Here is a 26,437-nt window from a genome sequence, read left to right on the forward strand (position 1 = left end):
AACATTCTCACAGTGCAAATGTTCCAGAGTCAGAAGAAATCTTCAGGGAAGCCTTAAATAGTTTTCATCAAAACGCATACTCTTTTATGGAGTTCAAAAAAATTAAGTTAATAAAAGAGGTTAATTGTTTCCTTTTACCTGATGAAAGATTTTTAGAGACGTTTGAAGAGGTGATTTTATCTGTGGCTCATTACTCTTTCAACACACACGCTGTGAACTGCATCATTGTTAGGAAACTCCTTTTGTCCTGGATGCCCACAGAAAACAGGTCCTCCTTCTCTCCTGAGGGGAACGTGTGAAGGTCGAAGGCAGCGGCTGGCTGCTTCTCCCCACGCTCCCCCACCTCAGCCACTCCAGGAGGATTTAAGCCTGGAGGAAAAGAGAGAAGGGGTCAATTACAGAATAGAGAAGCAGCAGGTTCTCAATCAGGGCGCAGGCATGTGCCTTCAGGTGGAAATCAGCAGAGAGGGTTTATGTGCGTTCCCATTTTCTTCACAGGTTAAGATGTGCCCTAGACATAAAAATCGAATTGGTCCCCACCTCTTTTCAGTGTTTTCAGGTTTCCTTCCTAACTCTCTTCTCTTCTGGGCTATCCTTCTCCCCCCTTCCTTCCACTCCCTGCCCTCCCACACTCTCCTCCTTCCAGGCCGCACTCAGTGGCTTCATCCTTTCTTTCCACTCACCTTCAGGATAAAATCCACAGTTTTGAGCACAGCATGTGGGGCACTTCATTAACTTTCTGTTCCTCTAATTTTATCTCCTCCCACCCCTTGTTCCAGCTATACCCCAAAGCCATCACCTCCCCTTCCTGTCATGCCCTTGTCGGCACAGCAGGAATGCACCCTCTTGTCGATCTAGACAATCCTGCTCTGTTACAATCTTTCCAATGCCGGGGCCTTTGAATTAAAACACCAACAACTACAGGAGAGTTAATAGATCCTACAATTCCAGTCCCATTTGCTCAAAACAGAGTGAAATTCCTTTTGTGTCTTTATTTCTGAGGCACAAAATAGATTTCTTTTTCAGTCCTTTTATTTTATGCTTCCAGAGACCGATAATGACCTTTGGGGGAAGACCTCGGAAAGACCTACCGAAATGTCATGATGCGAGGTCTCAATGGTGAGGGGAACTCAGTGAAAACACAAAGAAACTGTGAAAAGACAACAGGTGCTCTTGCAGCCTTTCCTCTCCCATCCTCCTCCCCTCCCTCTCCTCTGCTCTGTCTCTGTCCTGATTTCTCTCTGTCTCTCCCTCCCTGTGTCGCTGTCTCTGTCGATCTGTCTCTGTCTCTCTGTCTGTCTGTCTCTCTCTCTCACACACACTTAAGGTAAACATCACTCTCTGTGCTCTTTTTAAATCCCTCAGGCTCTGCATTTTATTGCTCTGAGAGTCTGCCTCCTGGAGGTTCCTATACAGACCAGCTATTTCCTACTGAAAAGAAGCTGTTGGTTCCCTCTCGCCCAGTTTGGTTTGGAAGAATCCAGGGGGCCGTTCTTGCAGCCCCATCTCCCTCCCACTCCCTCCTCACCCAGTCCTGGAGGAGGAGGCAAACAAAGGTCCATTTGTAACCTCCTTCCAGCACCTCCTCTCTTCTGCTTTTGCCCAAACTCACTCAGTGAGTTGGAGCATTTAAGAAGATTCCTCTGCCAAGAAGACCGAAGGAAAGAAGAAAAGGGGTATGTACTTTTTTCCTTAAAAATCATCTTATGCTGTTGATTCTACTGCAAACTACTGCTAGGGATGAGGCCAGATGGGTATGTACGTGTTGAGTCAGAAGACAGAGGCAGAGAGAGCCTCTGAGGATGGGATGTGCTCACTTTGAGAAAGATGACACTTCCTGGGTTAAAGGGAAAGAACCAGATTAAAAGAGAAAAGAAAATACATACACATTCCTTAATCGGGAAAGGTACTTGGGGGCTTAAAATGAGGCAGCTCCCTCACTGCTCCTCCGAGTTAACCCCAAATTTCGGCCCATGAGTCCACCTCTCAGGATACTCGAGGATGATGCTGGATATAGGTTTCTTTTATACGCAGTAGCTAATCTCCATATGCCTACTTTATATGAAGCTTAACGGCAATGACTGAGAGAGGGCATGTCTTTTGCTTTTAAAACCCTGATTCCTACAAGAAACTGGTGTAAATGTGGGAGACAAAGAGGGAATTCATTGAGTTCATCCTGGTGTCCCCACCATGGAACACAGCAGTGTCTGTACTGCTAGCATACAGGGAAGCCTTTTTCCCTTGGGGGCCAATGAAAATTCCTCTTTCGAATTCCTTGCACAGGCTGTGCAAAGCTCTCCCAAATGCTGGTCCTCGTATGCAGTAGAGAGGATTTATTGTGGCCTGGGAAATAATGAGAATGATGCCAGGCTGCATATTCACCTCATCCTCCAGCCTCCTCTGAGGGGCCTGAAAGCAGCTCACCTTTAGGAAGGACGCGGACTTGGCTTTTCCACTGATGGCGGTCTTTTGACTAGAGGGGCTGACCCTGACCATGTCTGTTGAGAAGATATTTATTTGGAGGAATTATCCACTTTCTAATACCCCTTCTGCTCCTTCTACCTACACTCTGAGAAGTCCACGTCCGCACTCGCCATTCTCACACAAACCTCTTCTGGTACAGCTAATATGAAAAAGAGAACATTTAAAAAATAACAGTGATTGTCATCCACCAGGAAAGATAAATGTAAAACATCACAGACGGACAGCAATTTTAATCTCTGCCAACTGTGATTTTGATATTTTAAATGTCAGGTTCTATGTTCATTTGCTTTTGCAGCTTTTGCTTCTTTCTGGCTGTGTTACAAAAGGAGTCTGAAAATGCACTGCCCTTTCTGCCTCATTCATCAACTGTTTCATTCCACTTCTCTTAATATCAGTTTCCAGAACTGCCATCAGCTGTCTGCATGAGCTTTGTTCTGTAAGAGTCTGAACACTTTCACTACCTAGCCCTGTTATTTGGGCCATTAGACGAGATAATTTTTCTTTTTAACTCTCCACTTAACTCCAACCCATTCAAAAGTTTGCTGGTGCCAAAGACCCTCACATAAGCAAAATTTGCAATTCCCTACCTGTATGATGGTGGCAATGATTTACTGTTTAACTGGAATCATCTTGCCCACAATTCTATATCCTCTCCATTGATCTTTTTAAAATAATGCCACTTTTGGAGTTCCCATTGTGGCGCAGCAGAAATGAATCCAACTAGGAACCATAAGGTTGCGGGTTTGATCCCTGGCCTCACTCAGTGGGTTAAGGATCCAGAGTTGGCCATGAGCCGTGGTGTAGGTTACAGACGAGGCTCAGATCTGGCATTGCTGTGGCTGTGGCCGGCAACTGTAGCTTTGATTAGACCCTGGCCTGGGAACCGCCATATGTTGCGTGCACAGCCCTAAAAAGCACAATGATAATAATAATAATGCCACTATTGGTATACGAATGGTATCTTACAACATTAGAAACAATGTTAATCACATAAAATTGAATTCAAAAAAAGCAATGGGTAACCAGCTAAAAGATCTCTTGTTATTCGTTTAGATATTCGGTCTTTAGCTTTGTTTTCTGTTAAAATTTGGAGGTACTCCAGGAAGAATTTTAAATGCAGGTACTTCAACAGAAAGGGAAAAAAAATAGAGCAATTTGTTTTGAATTGGCCAAAGTCATTTCACTCTTGTTGGCACTTGAAAATAGAGTCTTGATGGATTGCCAAGGATTAAAGTCGGCGGTGTCTTTTAATGAAAAAACAAACTCATGTATCATGAGAACATACTGGTTCAGACATTTCCCCACTTGCCAAATAATAGTTAAAGCTATTTATCTGCAGTTAAGCAAAGGAAGAAGAGAAGACTTCAGTTCAAACATATAATTTATAAAGCGTTAAGAAAAAAAAGAAAAAACCTACCAGCGAGTGCTTGCCAGGTGTGGAACTTTCCATGGCAGTGTGTGACTAAGGCAGACAGAAACACCTTTCTGTGCTCTGGCTTGGACACAGCCAGCAAAGGCACATGGTGAGGCAACATACCCACTAACTTCTCCAGCAATTTACTGGTTCCTTCGTTCAGCGAATGCTTTCTGAACACTTCCATTGAGCCCAGCCTGGAAACAGGCCCCAGAGGGATTCAGCAGGAGGAGAAGGCACAGCGCTGGCACCTCCTCTTCCAGTCCCCAGATGAGAGCTCCATCCTTCTCCTCTTACCTTCCCAGTCTGCACGCACTACCCTGCAGTCCCACAGCTATAAATACAGTCCGTAAATATCCTGATGACTCTCCAATGTGTATTTCTGGCCCTGATCTCCACACTCACATTCAACGGCCAACTCAACATCTTCATTTCACATCTGATAGACACTTCAGACTAACTTGTCCAAACCTTCGTTCTTAAATTCTTCCCCACCCCATCAGCTCCTTTCAGTTCTTCCTCAGCTCAGTGAATGTCAGCACATTCATGTCAGAAACCTAGGAGCATCCTTGATTCGGCTCCTCTTGCTTCATATTTTCAGTCAGCTTCCATCCCTTTCTCCAACTTATCTCCCACCTAGAACATAAATGTGAGAGTTTCCCAGGGTTATCTGGTTATCTTCATTTCTCCTTCTTAACACCCTTGCCATGCACATCAAAAAAGAAACACACAAAATGTTAACAACAGTTCTCTCTACGTTGAAATGCCAGTTGAATTTTATTCTATCTGTGCTTCTCTGTATTTTCCATGTTTTAGATTATTACTTTTCTTCTTAGAAAAGTTATTTTTCTTTAAAAAAATATCCAACTGAGATTATAGCTCTAATTAGAACCATCTAATGGAAAGAAAGCATAAGACAGTAACAGTCATAAGTGAGCCTAAGAAGTTCCTGCCGTGGCTCAGTGGAAACGAATCCATGAAGACGCAGGTTCAATCCCTGGCCTTGCTCTGTGGGTTAAGGATCTGGCATTGCCATGAGCTGTGGTGTAGGTTGAAGACACGGGCTGGATCCTGCATTGCTATGGCTATGGTGTAGGCCAGCAGCTATAGCTCTGATTCGACCCCTAACCTGGGAACCTCCATGTGCCCCCCCCAAAAAAATGAACTTAAGAACAAGCTATAGTGAAATGTTGTAAATATTAAGAAAGGTAATAGGGAGTTCCCATCATGGCTCAGTGGTAATGAACCCAGCAAGTATCCATGAGGACGCAGGTTTGGTCCCTGGCCCTGCTTAGTGGGTGAAGGATCCAGTGTTGCTGTGAGCTGTGGTGTATGTCACAGACATGGCTTGGATCCTGTGTTGCTGTGGTATGGTGTAGGCCAGCAACTATAGCTCCAATTCAACCCTAGCCTGGGAACTTCCATATGTTGTGGGTGTGGCCCTAAAAATTAAAAAGGAAAGGTAATAGGAGCCTAATTTGTGCAAAAGACACAAGGAATAAATAGAATTAAGCTAGATTACCAAAAATAAGAATGTGATTACATAGTAAAAGACTAGGAAGCTCAAGGCTGTAAAAGATATGAAAAATGCCAGACCTAAAATAGAAAAATTCTAACAAATTAGGTAAAAAGATTAAAAAGATCTTACAACTCTCTTCCCCATATTCCCAACCTTTTGATAGAAAGGAATCTGGGGAGAGGGGTTAGAGAAAAGCCAGGTGCTATTTGCTATTGAATCTTCTGATAAATGTAAACAGACATAGAAATACATATTTTATTTTATTTTGTCTTTTGTGTGTGTGTGTGTGTGTGTGTGTGTGTGTGTGTCTTTTTAGGGCTGCACCTGTGGCACATGGAGGTTTCCAGGCTAGGGGTCAAATCAGAGCTACAGCTTGCCGGCCTACACCACAGCCACAGCAACACCAGATCAGAGTCACGTCTGTGACCTACACCACAGGTCACAGCAACGCTGGATCCTTAACCCACTGAGCAGGGCCAGGGATAGAACCCGAAACCTCATAGTTCCCAGTCGGATTTGTTTCAGCTGCACCACGACAGGAACTCCAGAAATACATATTTTAAAGTCACATACGAGTTAGTAGGCCAGAATAAGTGCTAGTTTGAGAGAAAGCAAACAAACAAACAAAACAGAAATGGGAAAATACATTTTAAAGCCAGACTATTTAGGAAAACTTAAATAAAATTAAACTAAGACAATAGGACCTGATGACATGCACATTTAAGGATTAGGCAGCTCACTAGCCCCTTACATTCATGAATAGTTTTCTGCAGTTAGATACTGAGTTTAGCAGTCTGAGAAACTCTTCCTTCCCGGGCTGTAGCGTCTAGAGATTAGGATATATTTTTTCTCCTTACGTAACATGCCAGGCACTGTTTTAAGTTCTTGAGATACACAAAATCCTGCCTTCCTGAACCTACATTCAAATTTAGGGAGGCACAATAAGAATGTTTTTATAATAATTTAGAGGTATATAAATGCCATGGAAAACTAGAGCAAGTAAGGCAGAATGAGAATATGTGAGAGGAAGTAGAATTTTATTTTATTTATTTTATTTTTTGGCCACAACCATAGTGTATGGAAGTTCACAGGCAGGGATTGAACCCACACCATGGTAAATACCTGAACTGCCACAGTGATAACACCAAATCCTTAAACCACTCTGCCATGAGGGAACTCCAGAAATTTCTTTTTTTTTTTATAAGTTCTGAACTTCTTTTTTATTTAACTAAAGTATACTTGATTTACAAGGTTGTGCCAATTTCTGCTGTGCAGCATAGTAACTCAGTTTTACATATGTATAAGTTATTTTTTTATATTACGTCATGGTCTATCTCAAGAAATGGATATAGTTCCCTGTGCTATACAGTAGGACCTAGGTTGTTTTTTGTTTTGTTTTTGTGTTTTGTCTTTTTAGGGCCGTACCCATGGATATGGAAGTTCCCAGGCTAGGGGCCGAGTTGGAACTGTAGCTGCTGGCCTATGCCACAGCCACACCAGATCCAAGCCACATCTGTGACCTACACCACAGGTCATGGCAACGCCGGATCCTTAACCCCCTGAGTGAGGTCAGGAATTGAACCCTCAACCTCATGGTTCCTAGTCAGATTCATTTCTGAGGCACCATGAGGGGAACTCCTTTTTTAAATTATTTATTTATTTATTTATTAGGACCTTGTTTTTTAAATCTATTTTATGTATAGTAGTGTGTATCTGCTAGTCCCAAACTCCTAATTTATCTCCCACCCCTTTCCTCCTTAGTAACCATAAGTTTGTTTTTAATGTCCGTGAATCTGTTTCTGTTTTGTTGATATGTTCATTTGTGTCACATTTTAGATTCCACATAAAAGTGATAGCTTATAATATTTGTCATTCTCTGACTTACTTCACTTAGTATGATAATCTCTAGGTCCATCCACGTTGCTATGAATGGCATTACTTCATTGTTTATGACTGAGTAATATTCCATTGTGTATATGTATCGTATCTTTTTTATCCATCCTCTGTTGATGAGCATTTAGGTTTTTTTCATGTTTTGGTTATTGTGAATAGTGCTGCAATGAATATTGGGGTGCATGTAAGGGGAGTCAGAATTTTAAATAGCATAGTGGGACAGGTCTTATTGAGGAGAAAAGTGAGCAAAGACTTGAAGAGGGAGTTATATATGCAGACATATGGGAGGAGAGTTTTCCAACCAGAGGAAATAACCAGTGCAGAGGCTCTAAGGCAAGAAGGCATCTGGCATTTTTGAGGAATAGCTGGAACACAATAAACAAGGAGAAGAGTGGATGATTTCACAGAGGCCATGGGAGCCAGATTGCAAATGGGGGCCACTGCACTGACTTCAGATTTTACTCAAAATGGAGATATCAGAAAATGATAGGTTTAGTTATTAATATCTTCTTTCATTCTTTTAGTATTCCTGGCACTTTGGACAGTGCTTGGCATAAATGAAACACTGAAACACATTCTGTTAAATAGAACTAAATGAAACTGCTTGCTCCTGTTTTCCCCGCTCTGATGTAATTATTGAATGACTTGATCAGTGATTCCACATCAGTACCAGTCTCCCACTTCCTTACCTCCCCAGCACTGGCTGCTCCTCTCCTGAAAATATTTGCTGATTTGGTCCTGGCACAGGCAGAGGGGTTCTAAGCCACCCAAGGATATACATGAAGCTTTGGGCCTGAAGAGAGGAGAATGAGTCCAGGCTGTATTTCAGCAACCGATTTCATAAGAACAAAATATATAAGCCTGGAGCTCCCGCTGTGGCACAATGGGATTGGTGGCATCTTGGGAGCTCTGGCAGGTGGATTAAGGATCTGGCATTAATGGATAAGCAATGGGATCCTGCTGTATAGCACTGGGAACTATGTCTGGTCACTTGCGGTGGAGCATGATAATGTGAGAAAAAAGAATGTATACATGTATGTGTGACTGGGTCACCTTGCTGTACAGTAGAAAATGGACAGAACACTGTCAATTATCTGTAATGGAAAAAATAAAAATCATTATATATATATATATATAAAGGATTTGGCATTGCTATAGCTGCAGCTTGGATAGTGACTGTGGCTTAGATCTGATCCCTGGTCCAGGAGCTCCATATGTCACAGGGTGGCCAAAAAAGGGGAAAAGGAAAAAAAAAATATATATATATATACATACACACATATATACTTCCAGAAGAAGGAAGTGCAGCCTAGTGGCTCCTGTGCTTCCATATTGGTCTTATTTGTTGCTTGAAGATCTGACCGAAGAAGAGAAGCACAGCAGAGAAGCCACAGTTCACTTTGGGGAAGGGAGAATAGAAGAGAGAAACATAGTTCTGAGAATTCAGCTTAAGTATTAAAATTACCAGAGTACCATCCAGCTCCATTTTTAGAATCTGTAAGATCTGGGTGTCTGTCCCTCATATTCCTCCAAAAGTAGCTACAAATAGTAAAAGTGATATAGAAAACTTTACTTTTGCCCAAGATGCCATAACAAGAACCAGATCTGCTTATTCCCTTGGAACAACAACCAAAAAAACTAGCCAAAAGAGATGAAACAATCTTTGTCAAAACACTGGCTTTCAAGCAAGGAAGGACACTGATCCTTGAGAGATGGGAAACAAATAGGGTCAACCCTACAGTTTCCTGTCTTCTGCCTGAGAGAGGTGCGGTCAACTCCCTGAGTTGTAGAAATGGGGCTCAGAGTCAGAGACAGAGGCATCTGGAGCGCACACAACAGCACATCAGAGAGAAGAGAGACTCAGAGTCAGGACCCTGTGTCTGCAGACTAGTGTACGCAAGTGAGGACACTACCCAAGTTTGGGGGGAAATACATGAAAGGATTAGAGGACAGAGTGCCTGGTACTCAAAGGGCCAGGAATACCCACAAAGACAGATGAGAAACATAATTCACGGGGCTCTGGGGAGAAATCTCAGGAAGGAATGGCCTCAGTAGTAAGGAATAATTAGCCCTAGACTGAGAACAGATCTGGAAACTCCTAACAAATCATAAAAGCAAGACCTGAAAGGGTCAGACTCCTTCCAAGTAACTTAGTTACCTCCCCAAACAAAGAACAAGAATGTTTATAAGACTATAAAAAACAGCCAGGATCCAATAAGGCAAAACTTTAAATTTCTGTCATCTAATCAAAGATTACCAGGCATACACAGAAGCAGGAAAACATAACTCATAACTAGAATAATCAATTGAAGCCAACCCAGAACTGATATGAATGTTGAAATTAGCAAAGGACATTAAAACAGATACATCCTTATGGTGCTAAAAGGAAAACACTCCCACCTATCACACTATAATCTGCTTTACACTATAACCTTTGTTCAAAAAAAGAAAAAATGCGAAATAAAGACCTTTTCAGACATACAAAACTGAAAGAACTCATCACCAGCAAACCTAATAAGAACACTAAAGGATATCTTCCAAGTATTGGGAAAATGACACCAAATGGAAATATGGATTTACACAAAGGAATGAAGAGCACTGGAAACAGGAGTTCCCGTCGTGGCTAAGCAGTTAGCGAACCTGACAAGCAAGCATCCATGAGGACTTGGGTTCGATTCTTGGCTTCGCTCAGTGGGTTAGGGATCTGGAGTTGCCATGAGCTGTGGTGTAGGTCGCAGACTCGGCTTGGATCCCGAGTTGCCATGGCTGTGGTGTAGGCCAATGGCTACAGATCTGATGCGACCCCTAGCCTGGGAGTCTCCATATGCTGTGGGTGTGGCCCTAAAAAGACCCCCTCCAAAAAAAAAAAAAAAAAAAAAACCACTGGAAATGGAAACTGCATGGATAAACATGTAATATTTTTCTTGTTATTTAACTCCCTAAAATATAATTGACTGTTTAAGCAAAAAATGAAAATAATATCCTTGGGGGTTTATAGCATATACGTAAGTAAAATGTATAACAATAACAGCATAAAGGATGGGAGGAAAGAAATGGAAATATAATACTGCAGAGTTCTTATACTAATATAAAACAGCATAATATCAGTTGAAGGGAGACAATGGTAAGTAAAAATAGTTACTATAAACCTTTAATCAATTATTTTAAAGTAACAAAATGAAGAATTACATCATAGCCAGCAAAAGAGGTAAAGTGAAATTATTAAAAATTTTCAATGAATCCAGAAGAGTACACAAAAGGAGGGTAAAAAGGGAGTTCCTCGATGGTTCAGTAGGTTAAGGATCTGGCATTGTCACTTCTGTGGCTCTGGTCACTGCTATGACACAGGTTCGATTCCTGGCCTGGGAACTTCTACATGCTTAGGCATGCTCCCCCACCCCCGCCGAAAAAAAAAAAAAAAAAAAGAGGAAAAAAAGGAACAAAGAACAGACGGATCAAACAGAAAACATAATGTAAGAGGATAGATTTAAACCTAACATGTCAATAATCACATTAAATGTAAATAGTTTAACCACTTCTCTTAAAAAGCAGAGACGGTTTGGATTAAAGACCAAGACCAACCTATAGACTGCCTGTAAGAAATACATTTGAACAATATAGCCACAAATACATAAAAATAAAAGTATTGAAAAATATGTTCAGAAGTCAGAAGATCCAACATTATTAAGATGCCAATATTCCTCAAATTTATCCTTAGATTCAATGTACTCTCAACCAAAATTCAGCACCCTTTTCTATAGAAATTGATAAGCTGGTAATAAAATTCATAATGGAATGCAAAAAATCTAGTTGGCCAAAACAACTCTGTAAAAAAACAAAGGTTGAAGGCTAATTCTAACTGATTCCAGGAACTGCTATAAGGCATCAGTAATCAAAAGTGTAGTACTGGCATAAAGATAAACAAATAGATCAATGGAAAAGAATAAAGAGTCCAGAAATAGGTCCATAGCTATATTAAAAACTGATATTTGACAAAGATGCAAAGGCAATACAATGAGAAAACAAGTCTTCAACATACAGTGCTGAAACTACTGGACAACCACATGAAAAAACAACTTAAAAAAGAATTTCAACCTATACTATGCACTGTATACAAAAAACAAAAATTAAAAAACAATGGAAAAAACTAATATGGATCATGGAAGTAAACGTGAAACCTAAAATTACAAAACTTACAGAAGAAAACATTGGAGAAACACTTTGTGACCTTGTATAAAGTAGTGATTTCTTAGATATGACACCAAAAGCACATTCCACTAAAAAAACTGAGAAATTGGACTTTATTAGTTTCAAGAACTTTTACTTCTTTTAAAACCACTTTGTTACAAAAGTGAAAAGGAAAGCGATAGATGAAGAGTAAACATTTGGAAAGCATATATCTAACAAAGAAATTATGTCTGAAATATATAAAGAATGTTCACAACTCAAGAACATAAGCCCAATATTTTCTAAAATGGGAAAGGCTTTGAACAGACACTTCACTAAAGAAGATACACAGATGAAGACAGGCATATGAAAGAGGCTCAAAATCATTAATCATTAAGGAAATGCAATATAAAACCACCATGAGGAGTTCACTTATGGTGCAGCAGGGTAAGAAACTGGAGTTGTCACTGCAGTGGCTTTTGCTGCTGCAGTGGTGCATGTTTGATCCTTGGCCTGGGAAATTCTGTACAACTTGGGGGTGGCCAAAAAACAGACAAACAAAACCCCCACAATGCAACACCTATTAGAATGGCCAAAAATTAAAAAGACTGACAATACCAAGTGCCGGAGAGAATGTGGATGAACTAGAACTCTCACACTGCTGGTGGGAATTTTTTTTTTTTTTTCTTTTTAGGGCTGCACCTGCGGCATATGGAAGTTCCCAAGCTAGGGATCAAATTGAGCTACAGTTGCTGGCCTGTGGCACAGCCACAGCAACACAGGATCCCAGCCAGGTCTGTGAACTATAGCTGGTGGGAATTTTATTTATTTTTATTTTTATTTATTTTTATTTTTATTTTTGCTTTTTAGGGCTGTACCTGTGGCATATGGAGGTTCCCAGGCTGGAGGTCTAATTGGAGTTACAGCTGCCAGCCTACATCACAGCCACAGCAACCCAGTATCTGAGCCACATCTGCAACCTATACCTCAGCTTACAGCAATGCCAGATCCTTAACCCACTGAGTGAGGTCGGGGATTGAACTCACAACCTTGTGGTTACTAGTCAGATTTGTTTCCGCTGCACCACAGTGGGAACTCCCAAGTTGGTGGGAATTTTAAAAGGCACAAGCGCTTGCCAAAAAAAAATTTGCCAATTCCTTAAAAAGTGAAATATGTATACCACTCCTAGGTATTTGCTCAAGAGTAATGAAAGCTATGATCTTGCAAAGCCTTATACACAAGTGTTCATAATAGCTTTCTTTGCAATAGCCTGAAACTCAAAACAACTCAAATATCCATCAACAGCCAAGTGGATAAAAAATTTGTAGCATATATGGTACAATACCTCTCAGCAATAAAAGGGAATCAGCTACTGATACAGGCAATGGACATGTATCAATCTCCCAAAATAAGTATGCTGAGTGAAAGAAGCCAGACAAAAAGAGCACATGTTTGATGATGTCCATATGCCACGAGTGTGGCCCTAAAAGGCAAAAATAAAAATAAATAAAATTTCCACCATGTATATGAAATTCTAGAAAATGCAAATGAATCCATGGTGACAGAATGCAGATCAGCGGTTGGATGGGAATGGGGGCAGGGATGAATGTGAGAGATGGATGATAAAGGGCAGGAGGAAACTTAGGGATGACAGATGCGCTCACTATCTTAATTGCGGTGATGGTGTCCTGGGACTATACTTGTGCCCAAACTTAGCAAACTGAATACTCTAAATATTTGCGCTTTATTATATGTCAATTTTACCTCAATAAAGCTGTTGAAAAAACCTGCCTGCATAGTGGAGTTCTGTCCCATACCTCAGCATGTCTTTTAAAGCTTAATGATAATGGAGATTTCTACCATATAGTTTGTACTCAATGAACAGGAGCTTTAACTCCCTTCTTTAAAGAATAACCTGAAAAAAAATGTCAGGAAATGTAACTCTTTCTCTCTCTTGCTATCTCTCTTTTAACTTTACTTATCTTATATGTATAAAGAAGGCCCTAATCAGAAGTAATTGAGAACTAAAGCATCTCAGAGAATTTTATATATATATATAATATATATACACAAATATATATATTCAAAAATATATATATATTCACAAATATATATATACACACACACACACACACACACACACACACACACACATATATATTTCTTGCTTTTTAGGGCTGTACCTGTGGCATGTGGAGATTCCCAGGCGGGGTTGAATCAGGGCTATAGTTGCTGGCCTATGCCACAACAACTCGGGATCTGAGCCATCTCTGTGACCTACACCACAGCTCCTGGCAACGCCAAATCCTCAACCCACTGAGTGAGGCCAGGGATCGAACCTGCGTCCTCATGGGTGCTAGTCAGATTCGTTAACATGATGGGAACTCTGTCGTGAATTATATTTAAAAAATAAATAAAACTTAAGGTACAATTTGCAAATGGCCTATTGGAAGGTATTTTTCTATATATACTAGACTGTGATGTCTTGTTCTGTCAAATCTGAAAAAATCTGAAGTGAAATAAACCTCATTGTTTCCTTTCATTAATATTTGGAGGTAGGAATTAAACCGAATTTTTTATGGCCACACCCATGGCACATTTAAGTTCCCAGGCCAGGGACTGAATCTGCGATGAAGCTGTGACAAACACCACAGCTATGCCAACGCCAGATTCTCTAACCCATTGTACTGGGCAGGTGTCAACTGTGCCACATCAGGAACTCCTAAATTTAATTTTTATTACTTCTAGTAGTTTGGCAGATTGACAGAGTGAATATGAGAAAAATCCCCACAAGGTTCTGGCAGGAGGAGGTGAAAAGGAACCATGTCAAAATATTGTCAAAATATGTCAAGGCTGCCCTTGGGAGAAACTAGTTAACCAGAGCCTAACCTGTTGGGGTATTATCAGAGCCTGACTGATCTTGGGGAAAGGAAATACCTAACTCCAGCCCACCTAACCATCCTGTCTCACCTAAGCAAGGAGAAAAAAACTGAGACACACTTGTAAAGTTCACAGCCCAGAAGCATAGTCTCACTGAAAAACCAAGACCTAATTATAGGACCACAGAATATTTCCTTTCCCTTCATATCTCACCACATTACCAAAGGCCTAGTTACAGCAGTTGCTTTTACCTGGTACATCATATATGGCTATTGGGAAAAATTTACAAGGCATACCAAAGACAAATAAAGCAAGCATCAGAACCAGAAATGGCAGGAACGTTGGAATTATCAGACCAGGAATTAAAAACAACTATGATTAATATGCTAAGGGTCCTAATGGATCAAGTGGGCAGCATGAAAGAACAGATAAGCAATGTAAGCAGAGGGGTGGAAATTCTGAAAAAGAACCAAAATAAGTTCTAGAGAGAAAAACAACACTATAACAGAAATGAAGAATCCCTTTGATGGGCTTATTAGTAAACTGGACACAGCTGAGGAATGAATCTCTGAGCTTGAGGATTTATCAACAAAATCCCTGAAAACTAAAAAGAGAATGAATACTGAAAAAACAAAGTCCAAAGGCTATGGGACAACTACAAAAGGTGTTATACACATAGCAAGAATACCAGAAGGAAAGAGTTCCTGTGGCACAGAGGAAATGAATCTGACTAGTATCCATGAGGATGTGGGCTCAATCCTTGGCCTCACTCAGTGGGTCTGGGATCTAGCATTGCTATGACCTGTGGTGTAGGTTGCAGATGAGGCTCAGATCCCATGTTGCTGTGGCTGTGGTATAGGGGGGCAGCTGTAGCTCCAATTCCACCCCTAGCCTGGGAACTTCCATATGCTGCAGGTGTGGCCCTAAAAAGCAAAAAACAAACAAACAAACAAAAAACAGAAGGAACAGAAACAATAATGATAGATAATTTACCAAAATTAATGTCAGACACCACACCATGGACCCAGAAAGTTCACAGAACACTAAGCAGGCCATATGTCAAAAATCTACACATAGGCACATAATTTTCAAACTACAGAAAATCAAAGATTTTTTTAAAGTCTTGGAAGTAGCCGAGGGGCAGGGGGACGCACCCTACAGAGAGATAAAGAAAAGAATTATATCTAACTTCTCCTCAGAAACCATGCAAATTAGAATAGAGTGAAAGAGTTAAAGTGTTAAGAGAAAAAAAATTACCAACCCAGAGCTTTGTACTCTGCAAAATTATCTTTCAAAAGTAAAGAAGAAATAAAGGCTTTCTTAGACAAAGAAAAAATGAGAGATTTGTAGCCAGTAAACTGGCCTTGCAAGAAATGTAAAAAGAAGGAAAATAATACAGGTCAGAAACTTGGATCTATATAAAGAAAGTAAACTTCACTGAATTAGAATAAAAGAAGGTAAAAATTACTCATTATTGTTTTTTTTTTTTTTTTTTTTTGTCTTTTTGCCTTTTCTTGGGCCACTTCCTGTGGTATATGGAGGTTCCCAGCCTAGGGGTCTAATCAGAGCTGTAGCCGCCAGCCTACACCACAGCCACAGCAACAGTAATGTGGGATCCAAGCCATGTCTGCAACCTACACCACAGCTCACAGCAATGCCAGATGGTTAATCCACTGAGCAAGGCCAGGGGTCGAACCTCATGGTTCCTAGCCAGATTCGTTAACCACTGTGCCATGATGGGAACTCCATACTCTTATTATTCTTAATTGATTTAACAGGTGACAGTTTGTTCAAGATAGTAACTGCAACAATGTATTCAACTATCTGTGTTACGTATGAATATAGATGTATAGATATATGTTTATGAATGGCAGTAATGATACAAGGAATGAGAGGAAGGAATTAAAATTATTTTGCTATTCTAAGGTACTCACATTACCTGTGAAGTCATATAATATTATTTGAAAGTGGAGTTGGATCAGTTATAAACAAATACTGCAAACTCTAGGGTAACCACTTTAAAAGTAAAAGCACAACTTACATATTAAGAAAGGGAAGAAAATGGAATCATACAAAATGCTCAATTAAAACCAGAAAAGGAGTCAGAAAAAGAGTGGAAGAGAAAAATAGGAACAAAGAACAAGAGCAATAAATAGAAAACAATAACAAGTAGATACTAATCCAGCTATATCAATGTCAATGTTGTATGTCCATGGTCTAAATGCATCAATTAAAAGACAGAGATTGTCAGAGTGGATTGAAAAACAGGACCCAACCATATGCTGTTGCCTTATTTTAAATATAAATACACATAGAGATCAAAAGTAAATAGATGGAGAAAAATATACCATGCTAACATTAACCAGAAGAAAGCAGAAGTAGCTATATGAATTTCAGACAAATCAAACACCAAAGTAAGAAAAGTTATTAGGGATAAAGAAAGGTATTACATAATGGTAAAGGGATAAATTCTCCAAGAAGACATAGCAATTTTTAATTGATAAGTAAATAAATAAATAAAAATAAGTAACTAAATAAAAAACATGAAATAACAGAGAAAATCAGTGAAAATACAAGTTGGTTCTCTGAAAAGATCTATAATACTGATAAACTTCTAGCAAGGCTAAACAAGAAAAAAGAGAGGGGACACAAAATTACTTATATCTGAAATGAAAGAGGGGACATTACTATAAATCACATGGAAAGTTAAAGGATAATAAAGGAATACTATGAAAATCCAACTAATGTGATAACCTAGATGAAATGGACCAGTTCCTTGAAAGAAAAATCTGTCAAAATTTACACAAGAATAAATAGATGATGGGAATAGATCTGTATCTACTAAAGAAATTGGATTAATAATTAATAACCTCCACAAAAAGAAATCATCAGACCCAGATGGGTTCCTTGGTGAATTCTCTCAAACATTTAAGGAAGAAAGTACAGCAAATCTCTACACTCTCTTTCAATGGATAAAAGCATAGTGAATATTTTCTCACTCATTCTATGAGGCTAGCATTACCCTAATACGCAAACCAGACAAAGATATTACAAGAAAATTACAGACCAATATTGCTCATGAACATAGATACAAAAATCCTCAACAAACTATTAGCAAATTGAATCTAAACAAGTATAAAAAAATCAACATTGGATTTATCCCAGGTATGCAAAGCTGGTTCAACATTTGAAAATAAATTAATCTAATCCATCACATCAACAGTCTAAAAAAGAAAAATCATATGATCATATAACTAGATGCATAAAAAGCATTTCATAAAATCCAAACCCAAATATAATAAAAGCTCTCAGTGAACTAAAAATAGAGTGGAATGTTCTCAACTAAACTACTAAATAAATTTATAGCTAACATCATATTTAATGGTGAAAACCTTGAAGTTTTTTCACTAACATTAGGTATGAGGTAAGGATGTCCCCTCTCACAAATCCTTTTCAACATCATTCCAGAAGTCTTTGCTAATGCAATAAGGCAAGAAAAGGAAATTAAAAGCATACAGAGTGGGAAGGAAGCCATAAAACTGTCTTTGTTTGTAAATGACATGTTATTTATGTAGAAAATACAAAGAATCAACAAAAACCTACCGGAACTAATAAGTGATCACAGCAAAATTATAGGGTACAAAGTTAACATAAAAAATTCAATTGTCTTCCTATGTACCAAAAATGAGTAGGTGGAATTTGAAATTAAAAACAATACCATTTACATTAGCATCCCCAAAATGAGATATTTAGGTATAAATCTAACAAAATATATATAACAAGATCTATATGAAAAAACAACAAAACTGTTGAATGAAATCAAAGAACTAAATACATGAAAAGATATTCCAGTTCATGTATAGGAAGACTCAACATTGTCAAGATGTTGGTTCTTCCCAACTTGTTATATAGATTCGACGCAATCCCAATAACTCAGAAAGTTACTTTATGGCTGTTGAAAAACGAATTATTTTTTAAATTTTTAAAAAATTTTTACTTATTTATTTATTTTGTCTTTTTGCTATTTCTTTGGGCCGCTCCCGTAGCATATGGAGGTTCCCAGGCTAGGGGTCAAATCAGAGCTGTAGCCGCCAGCCTACGCCAGAGCCAGAGCAACACGGGATCCGAGCCACATCTGCAACCTACACCACAGCTCACGGCAACGCCAGATCCTTAACCCACTGAGCAAGGGCAGGGACCGAACCTACAACCTCATGGTTCCTAGTCGGATTTGTTAACCACTGCACCACGACGGGAACTCCTATTTATTTTTTATTATTATATTTTGGCCACATTCCCAGCATGAAGAAGTTCCCAGGCCAGGGATAAAGCCATGCTACAACAGTAACTCAAGCCACAACAGTGATGATGTGGGATCCTTAACACTTTGCACCACCCAGGGAATTCCTTGACAAATGATTCTAAAGTTGATATGAATTGCACCACCAGGGAATTCCTTGACAAATGATTCTAAAGTTGATATGGAGAAGCAGAATATACAACACATTATTGAAAGAAAAGAACAAAGTTGGAGGATTCACACACACTTCCTGACTTTGAGATTAACAATAAAGTTATAATAATCAAGACACTGTGGTGTTGGTGAAAGAATAGACAAGTAGATCAATGGAATGGAATAGCGGGCTTGGAAATAGAATTCCATAAATACAGCCAACTGATCTTTGACCAAAGAGCAAAAGTAATACAATGGGCAAAGATGGTCTCTTCAAAAATGGTGCTGGAATAAACAGACATCCACATGCAGTGAAATGAATTTAAATACAGGCTTCACATCCTTCACAAGAAATTAACTCAAAATAGATCATAGATATAGAAGTAAAATGCAAAACTCTAAAACTCCTAGAAGATAACATAGAAAATCTAGATGACTTTGGGTATGGTGATACCTTTTCAGATACACCAAAGACATAATCTATGAAAAAATAATTAATAATATGGACTTTATTAAAATTAAAAACTTAATGCTCTGTGAAAGAAAATATGAAAAGAAATAGAATATAAGTCACAGACTGGGAGAAAATATTTGCAAAAGACATATCTGCTAAATAAAAGTTATCAAAAATATAGAAAGAACTCTTAAAAGTCAACAATCGGAAAACAACCAACCTGATCAAAAAATAGGCCAAAGACCTTAACAGCTACCTCATCAAAGAAGATATAGAGATGGCAATCTCAATAGATGCAGAGAAAGCATTTGACAAAGTCCAACATCCATTCATGAGAAAAAACTCTTACCAAAGTGGATATAGAGGGAATATTCCTTAACATAATCAAAGCTATTTATGATAAAACCACAGCAAATATAATACTCAGTGGAGAAAAGCTGGGACTAAAATCTGGGACAAGACAAGGATGTCCACTCTCACCACTGTTATTCAACATAGTACTGGAAGTCCTAGCCACAGTAATCAGACAAGCAAAAGAAATAAAAGGCATCCAAGTAGAAAGAGAAGAGGTAAAACTGTCACTGTATGGAGATGACACGATACTATATATAGAAAACCCTAAGGATTCAACCCCAAAACTACTTGAACTGATCAACAAATTGAGCAAAGTAGAAGGATATAAGATTAACATTCATAAATCAGTCACATTTCTGTATACTAACAATGAAATATTATAAAAGGAATACAAAAATACAATACCTTTTAAAATTGCACACCAAAAAATCAAATACCTGGGAATACACCTGACCAAGGAGGTAAAGGACTTATATGCCGAGAACTATAAAACATTAATCAAGCAAATTAAAGAAGATGTAAAGAAATGGAAAGATATTCCATGCTCCTGGGTTGGAAAAATTAACATTATAAAAATGGCCATACTACCCAAAGCAATCTACAGATTCAATGCAATCCCTATCAAATAACCCATGACATTTTTCACAGAACTAGAACAAACAATCCAAAAATTTATATGGAACCACAAAAGGCCCAGAACTGCCAAAGCAATTCTGAAGAACAAAAACCAAGCAGGAGGCATAACTCTTACAGACTTCAGGCAATATTACAAAGCCACAATCATCAAGACAGTGTGTTACTGGTACCAAAAGAGACATATAGACCAATGGAACAGAATAGAGAACCCAGAAATAAACCCTGACACCTATGGTTAATTAATCTTTGACAAAGGAGGCAAGAACATAAAACGGGAAAAAGACAGTCTTTTTAGCAAGTATTGCTGGGAAACCTGGACAGCTGCATGCAAATCAATGAAACTAGAACACACCCTCACTCCATGCACAAAAATAAACTCCAAATGGCTGAAAGACTTAAATATACGACAGGACACCATCAAACTCCTAGAAGAGAACATAGGCAAAATATTCTCTGACATCAACCTCATGAATATTTTCTCAGGTCAGTCTCCCAAAGCAGCAAAAATAAGAGTGAAAAATAAAGCAATGGGACCTAATCAAACTGGCAAGCTTTTGCACAGCAAAGGAAACCAAAAAGAAAACAAAAAGACAACTTCCAGAATGCGAGAAAATAGTTTCAAATGATGCAACTGACAAGGGCTTAATCTCTAAAATATGCATACAACTTATACAACTCAATAGCAAAAAAGCCAACAACCCAATTGAAAAATGGGCAAAAGACCTGAATAGACATTTGTCCAAAGAAGATATACAGATGGCCAACAAGCACATGAAAAAATGCTCAACATACCTGATTATTAGAGAAATGCAAATCAAAACTACCATGAGATACCACTTCACACCAGTCAGAAGGGCCATCATTAATAAGTCCACAAATAACAAATGCTGGAGGGGGTGTGGAGGAAAGGGGGTGTGGAGGAAAGGCCATCATTAATAAGTCCACAAATAACAAATGCTGCACTGCTGGTGGGAATGTAAGCTGGTACAACCACTATGGAGATCAGTATGGAGATACCTTAGAAATCTATACATAGAACTACCATATGACCCAGCAATCCCACTCTTGGGCATATATATGAACAAAATCTTCCTTAAAAAGGACACATGCACCCACATGTTCACTGTAGCACCAGTCACAATAGCTAAGACCTGGAAACAACCCAAATGTCCATCGACAGATGATTGGATTAGGAAAAAGTGGTATATATACACAATGGAATACTACTCAGCCATAAAAAAGAACAAAATAATGCCTACAGCAACATGGATGGGACTAGAGACCCTCATACTGAGTTAAGCAAGTCAGAAAGAGAAAGACAAATACCATATGATATCACTTATATCTGGAATCTAATATAAGGCACAAATGAAACTTCCACAGAAAAGAAAATCATGGACTTCAAGAATAGATTTGTGGTTCCCAAGGGGGAGGGAGTGGGGTGATTGGGGATCTTGGGGTTAATAGATACAAACTATTCCCTTTGGAATGGATTAGCACTGAGATTCTGCTGTGTAGCACTGGGAACTATGTCTAGTCACTTATGTTGGAGCATGATAATGTGTGAAAATAGAATGTGTACATGTATATGTAACTGGGTCACCATGCTGTACAGTAGAAAAAAATTGTTTTGGGGAAATAACTTTTTTAAAAAAGATATAGAGATGGCAGATAAGCATATGAAAAGAAGCTCTGTATCATATGTCATCAGGAAATGAAAATTAAGAAGATATCACTACACACTTAGTAGAATGGTCAAAATCTACAACACTGACAATAAATACCAAATGCTGGTGAGAATGTGGTATAATAGGGACTCTCACACATTGCTGGTGGGAATGTAAAACAGTCTAGCCACTTTGGACGACAGTCTGGTGGTTTTTTAGAAAACAAAACATAATTTTAGCATTTAATCATGCTCCTTTGTATTTACCCATAGGAGATAAAAACATGTCCCTATAAAAACATGTATAAGAATGTTGATAGCAACTTTATTCATAATTGCCAAAACTTAGAAGCAACCAAGATATTCTTCAAAAGATGAATGGATAAATAAACGGTGGTGCATCCAGACAACTGAATATTATTCAGTGCTAAAAAACAAAGACAGCTCTGTCAAGCCATGAAAAGTCATGGAGGAATTTTAAAAGCATATTACTAAGAGAAAGAAGCCAATATGAAAAGACTACATACTGTATGATTCCAACTATAGGACATTATTGAAAAGGCTATAAAAACTAGAGAGACAATAAAAAGGATCAGTGGTGGCTGCAGGGGTGGGGTTGGTGAGATGAATAGGCAGGCACAGAGGATTTTCAGGGTAGTGCATATACTATGTATCATATTATAACGATGGTACAAACCATTACACACTTATCCAACTTATAGAGTGTATAACACAGAACATGAAACCAAAGGTAAACTATGGACTTAGGGTGATTATGATGTGTCAATGTTGGTTCATTCGTGATTAAAAAAAATGTACCCCTATAGTGAGTGATATTGATAATGGGGGAAGCAATCCATGTGCAAGGGCAGGGAGTATATGGGAAATTTGTACCTTCCTTTAATTATACTGTATACCCAAACTGCTTTAAAATAACAAAGTATTTTAGTTTAGTTTAGTTTAGTTTTTGCTTTTTAGGGCTGCACCTACAGCATATGGAAGTTCCCAGGCTAGGAGTCAAATCAGAGCTGCAGCTGCCAGCCTACGCCTCAGCCCCAGCAATTCAGGACCCAAGCCATATCTGCGACCTACAGCACAGCTCACTGGCAACAACGGGTCCCTAACCCACTGAGGGAGGACAGGGATCCAACCCGCATGCTCATGGATAATAGTCAGGTTTGTTATCACTGAGCCACGATGGGAATGCCCTAAAATAACTAAGTCTTTTAAAAAACCCATTATCTTACCTAAAATAACTGACCTTTGAGGGGTATCTAATCACTGAAAACATCATAGTAAAATTTCCTCTCAATAATATTGCTTTCTCTCATAGTACAACATACATATCTGTCTTCCCCTCTGTTTAATACTCCAAAGGTAGGAAAGATACTTGAGCACCTGCTAAGAAGATGAAATCTGGATGGCTGTAGAGTCTGGTGCTGGTTCCACCACTATATTGCTAATCTTCCCATATTACAAGAGCTTCTGTTTTCTCTCTATTTAATACAGAAGCCAGAGAAACTGATTAAATGCATAATGGATATTCCACAGGTGTATGCAAATATTGCACTTGACGCGTTATTTCCTAAAAGAGGAATTAGACTTGCTTGGTATGACCCCAGGAGTTGAAGCTAGAACTGGAGTGTGGAAGCCACAAAAAAATAATTTCCAGTAAGGGAAGCACTAGAAGTTTACCAGTGCAATGTGTGAACTTGGTCACCAATGAGTTCTCCATCATGGTAGGTGTGCAAGAACAGGCAAACTGTCTCCTAGTGGGAATTCAAGCCTGTTTTCAGCTATAATCCATGTGGAAGAAGAGTGCATAAATCACTAAAAAAAAAATATGCAATGAAAATGAGTCCTCAAAATAACTATGAAAGTTTTTTTAAAAACTTAACTATAAATATAATCTATAGACTATAATCTATAAATGTCAGGATAAATGGGCTTTTTGTTTCTGTCAGGGTGGGACTTAGGTTCTTTGACAATGCTGTTAGGATTTGCAAGGTTGAGAATCGCTGTATATGATGATGCTATTTGTTCTAGAAATTTTGAGTTTCACCACCTTAAAAAGCAGCTTGCCTCTACTGAATGTACTGAAAAAATAACTTTGAGTATTTAAAGATGCAGATTCTGGCTCTTATTACTAACTCCCTTCTTCCTCCCCCATGTAACTTTCATTCAGTATTTCTACGTCGTGCTCAGGCATTTCATTTATAACATATTCTAAGTGATTTTTATTGCAGATGGTCATAAAACTATGATTTGAGAAACACAAAGAGAGTAGAAAAAAAAATCAACTCCCACTCTTTCTATCCAAGAGTTTATGAGAATGCTTTAGAACTTTGTTCAGATGAATTCTGTCTTTTAAGAAAAAATGAACACTGACACATTTCGGTTTTTCTTCTATCTCAGGGCCAAAAGCCAACATGAAACTTATAGTACTCGCTGTCACCATTGGACTAACTGTGCTGCTAGGGATCCAGGCCATGCCTGCAAATCGCCTCTCTTGCTACAGAAAGATTCTAAAAGATCGCAACTGTCACAACCTTCCAGAAGGAGTAGCTGACCTGACAAAGATTGATGTAAACGTCCAGGATCACTTCTGGGATGGGAAGGGATGTGAGATGATCTGTTACTGCAACTTCAGTGAATTGCTCTGCTGCCCAAAGTAAGGAAATGCAATCATGAGATATATTGTTGTGAAGTGTATGCATAACCACACTTTGTTAAGACAACTTTATAATGACTTTGCTGAAATTAATCACTCTTTTCAGTAAAATCCTGTTCAAATCTCAGCTATTTTCTAGAATTCCCGCCATTGTGTACTGAACTGAATGTTTCCATTTAAGAAACAAAATTTGGCAGATTTTAGTAAAACTAAATGAAATGCAGAAAATTAATAATGCTCCAATCTATTAAATTCTAAATTTACTATTTGGTTTTTAAACACACACACACACACACACACAATCTACTACTAGCTAAAGTCACCTTCAAGGAGGACATCTTAAACCAATTTGAAAACTATTCAAAAGATCTCAATAAAGAGATCAAGTGATTACATGGTTAGAAAAGTTTGGTAAGGGTTGGATGGAGCTCCCGCTGTGGTGCCACAGGATCAGCAGCATCTTGGGAATGCTTGGACGCAGGTTCGACCCCCAGCCTGGCACAGTGGTTTAAGGATCCAATGTTGCCGCAGCTTAGTTCATGGCTGTGGCTCGGATCCGATCCCTGACCAGGGAGCTCCATGTGCTGTGGGGCAGCCAAAAAATAAATAAATAAAGTTTGGTAGTGGTGAAAGAAAAGCTTTCTATAATTTCTGTATAAGTTAAACAGAAATTACCTAAATAGAAGTTATCCACTAACTTGGAAAGCAGGTGCATTTAACGTGTAATATAAAGGTAGATAAATCAATATTTTTAGCTCTTGATGTTAACATAATCTTCCCCTAGTTATTGAGGAATCTCAAATACTATGATCTTGGCTGCTTCATAGTGAAATTAGCTTTTTCAAATTACTCTCAACATGTCATCATATTTTTTATTTTTCTAAGAAATGTACGAGATAGAAGGGACAGATATAGCCATCTTATCAAGAAAAGGTGCAGAGAGGTAAAATGGCCAGCACCATCCCACAGAACTAGTTAATATCAGCACTGAGACTAGAACCCAGGTCTTCTGATTTGGACCAGGAATTTTTTTCTACCAGGCCAGTTAGTTCTTAAGTTTGGTTCCCAGAACAGCAGTCTCAATATTACCTGAGTTCTTGTTAAAAATGTAATACATCCTAGGGCCCCAGACCAGACCAACTAAATCTGAAACAATTGAGAAGAGGCATAGCAATTATGGTCTAAATGGTCCAAGTGATTCTGATGCATAATAAAATTTGAGAATCATTCAACAATACCAAGAACTTGAGTTAACTGATTCCATAAAATGATTTAATTTTACCCAGACTACATAAATGAAATGCCGCTAATATCAAAACATCATGTTTGCTTTTTCTTTGTTTGTTTGGTTTTAGGGCTGCACCCCTTGGCACATGGAAGTTCCCAGGCCAGTGGTCTAATCCGAGCTGCAGCTGCTGGCCTACGCCACAGATCTAAGCTGGTGTACCACAGCTTAGGCAATGCCAGATCCTTTAACCCACTGAGCAAGGCCAGGGATCAAACCTGCATCCTCATGGGTACTAGTCGGATTGGTTTCCACTGCTCCACAATGGGAATTCCCATGTTTGCTTTTTGTAATTGTAAGACTTGAAGCTAATTTACTGAAATGTATTTGCACTTATTTTATGACATAATTTTGTGACTGTGTTAATGTATGAGAAGAGAAGTATGGATATAAAGAGTTATTTTTATCTGATTATGGGTCACCATTCTTCCAATTGCAACAGATAGAAGTATATCTCTTTTTTTTCCCTGAAAACACAAGTTTTAATTTGCCATCCAATTTTTTCAGAAATATATATTTTGAGATTTAACTAATATATAGTACTATATAAGTTTAAGGTGT

At 38.6% G+C, this 26,437-nt stretch overlaps 2 protein-coding genes across 9 annotated transcripts in view; one reads left to right on the plus strand and one right to left on the minus strand.

The window, feature by feature from the left end:
* SCRG1 (stimulator of chondrogenesis 1) overlaps positions 1-26,437 on the plus strand; it is a 43,491-nt gene that overhangs the window by 12,555 nt on the left and 4,499 nt on the right. The window contains exons 3-4 of one of the 2 annotated variants that reach the window (XR_002338368.1): positions 1,049-1,676; positions 24,336-24,591. Coding sequence is in view for 1 of the 2 variants with exons in the window: in XM_021072436.1 (XP_020928095.1) it covers positions 24,350-24,591 (242 nt within the window). In the remaining variant the exon portion in view is untranslated. The remainder of the gene's footprint in view (positions 1-1,048; positions 1,677-24,335; positions 24,592-26,437) is intronic. The other variant, XM_021072436.1, reaches the window with a different exon arrangement.
* Positions 1-26,437, minus strand: part of SAP30 (Sin3A associated protein 30) — a 56,058-nt gene that overhangs the window by 7,254 nt on the left and 22,367 nt on the right. For 4 of the 7 annotated variants that reach the window (XR_002338366.1, XR_002338363.1, XR_002338365.1 and 1 more), the window contains one exon: positions 139-369. Coding sequence is in view for 2 of the 7 variants with exons in the window: in XM_021072431.1 (XP_020928090.1) it covers positions 191-369 (179 nt within the window). In the remaining 5 variants the exon portion in view is untranslated. Of the gene's footprint in view, positions 1-16; positions 370-3,327; positions 4,535-26,437 lie in introns of those variants that run through there. The other 3 variants (XR_002338367.1, XM_021072431.1, XM_021072433.1) reach the window with 3 other exon arrangements.

Source organism: Sus scrofa, chromosome 14 (assembly GCF_000003025.6).
Source record: "Sus scrofa isolate TJ Tabasco breed Duroc chromosome 14, Sscrofa11.1, whole genome shotgun sequence".
NCBI lineage: Eukaryota > Metazoa > Chordata > Mammalia > Artiodactyla > Suidae > Sus > Sus scrofa.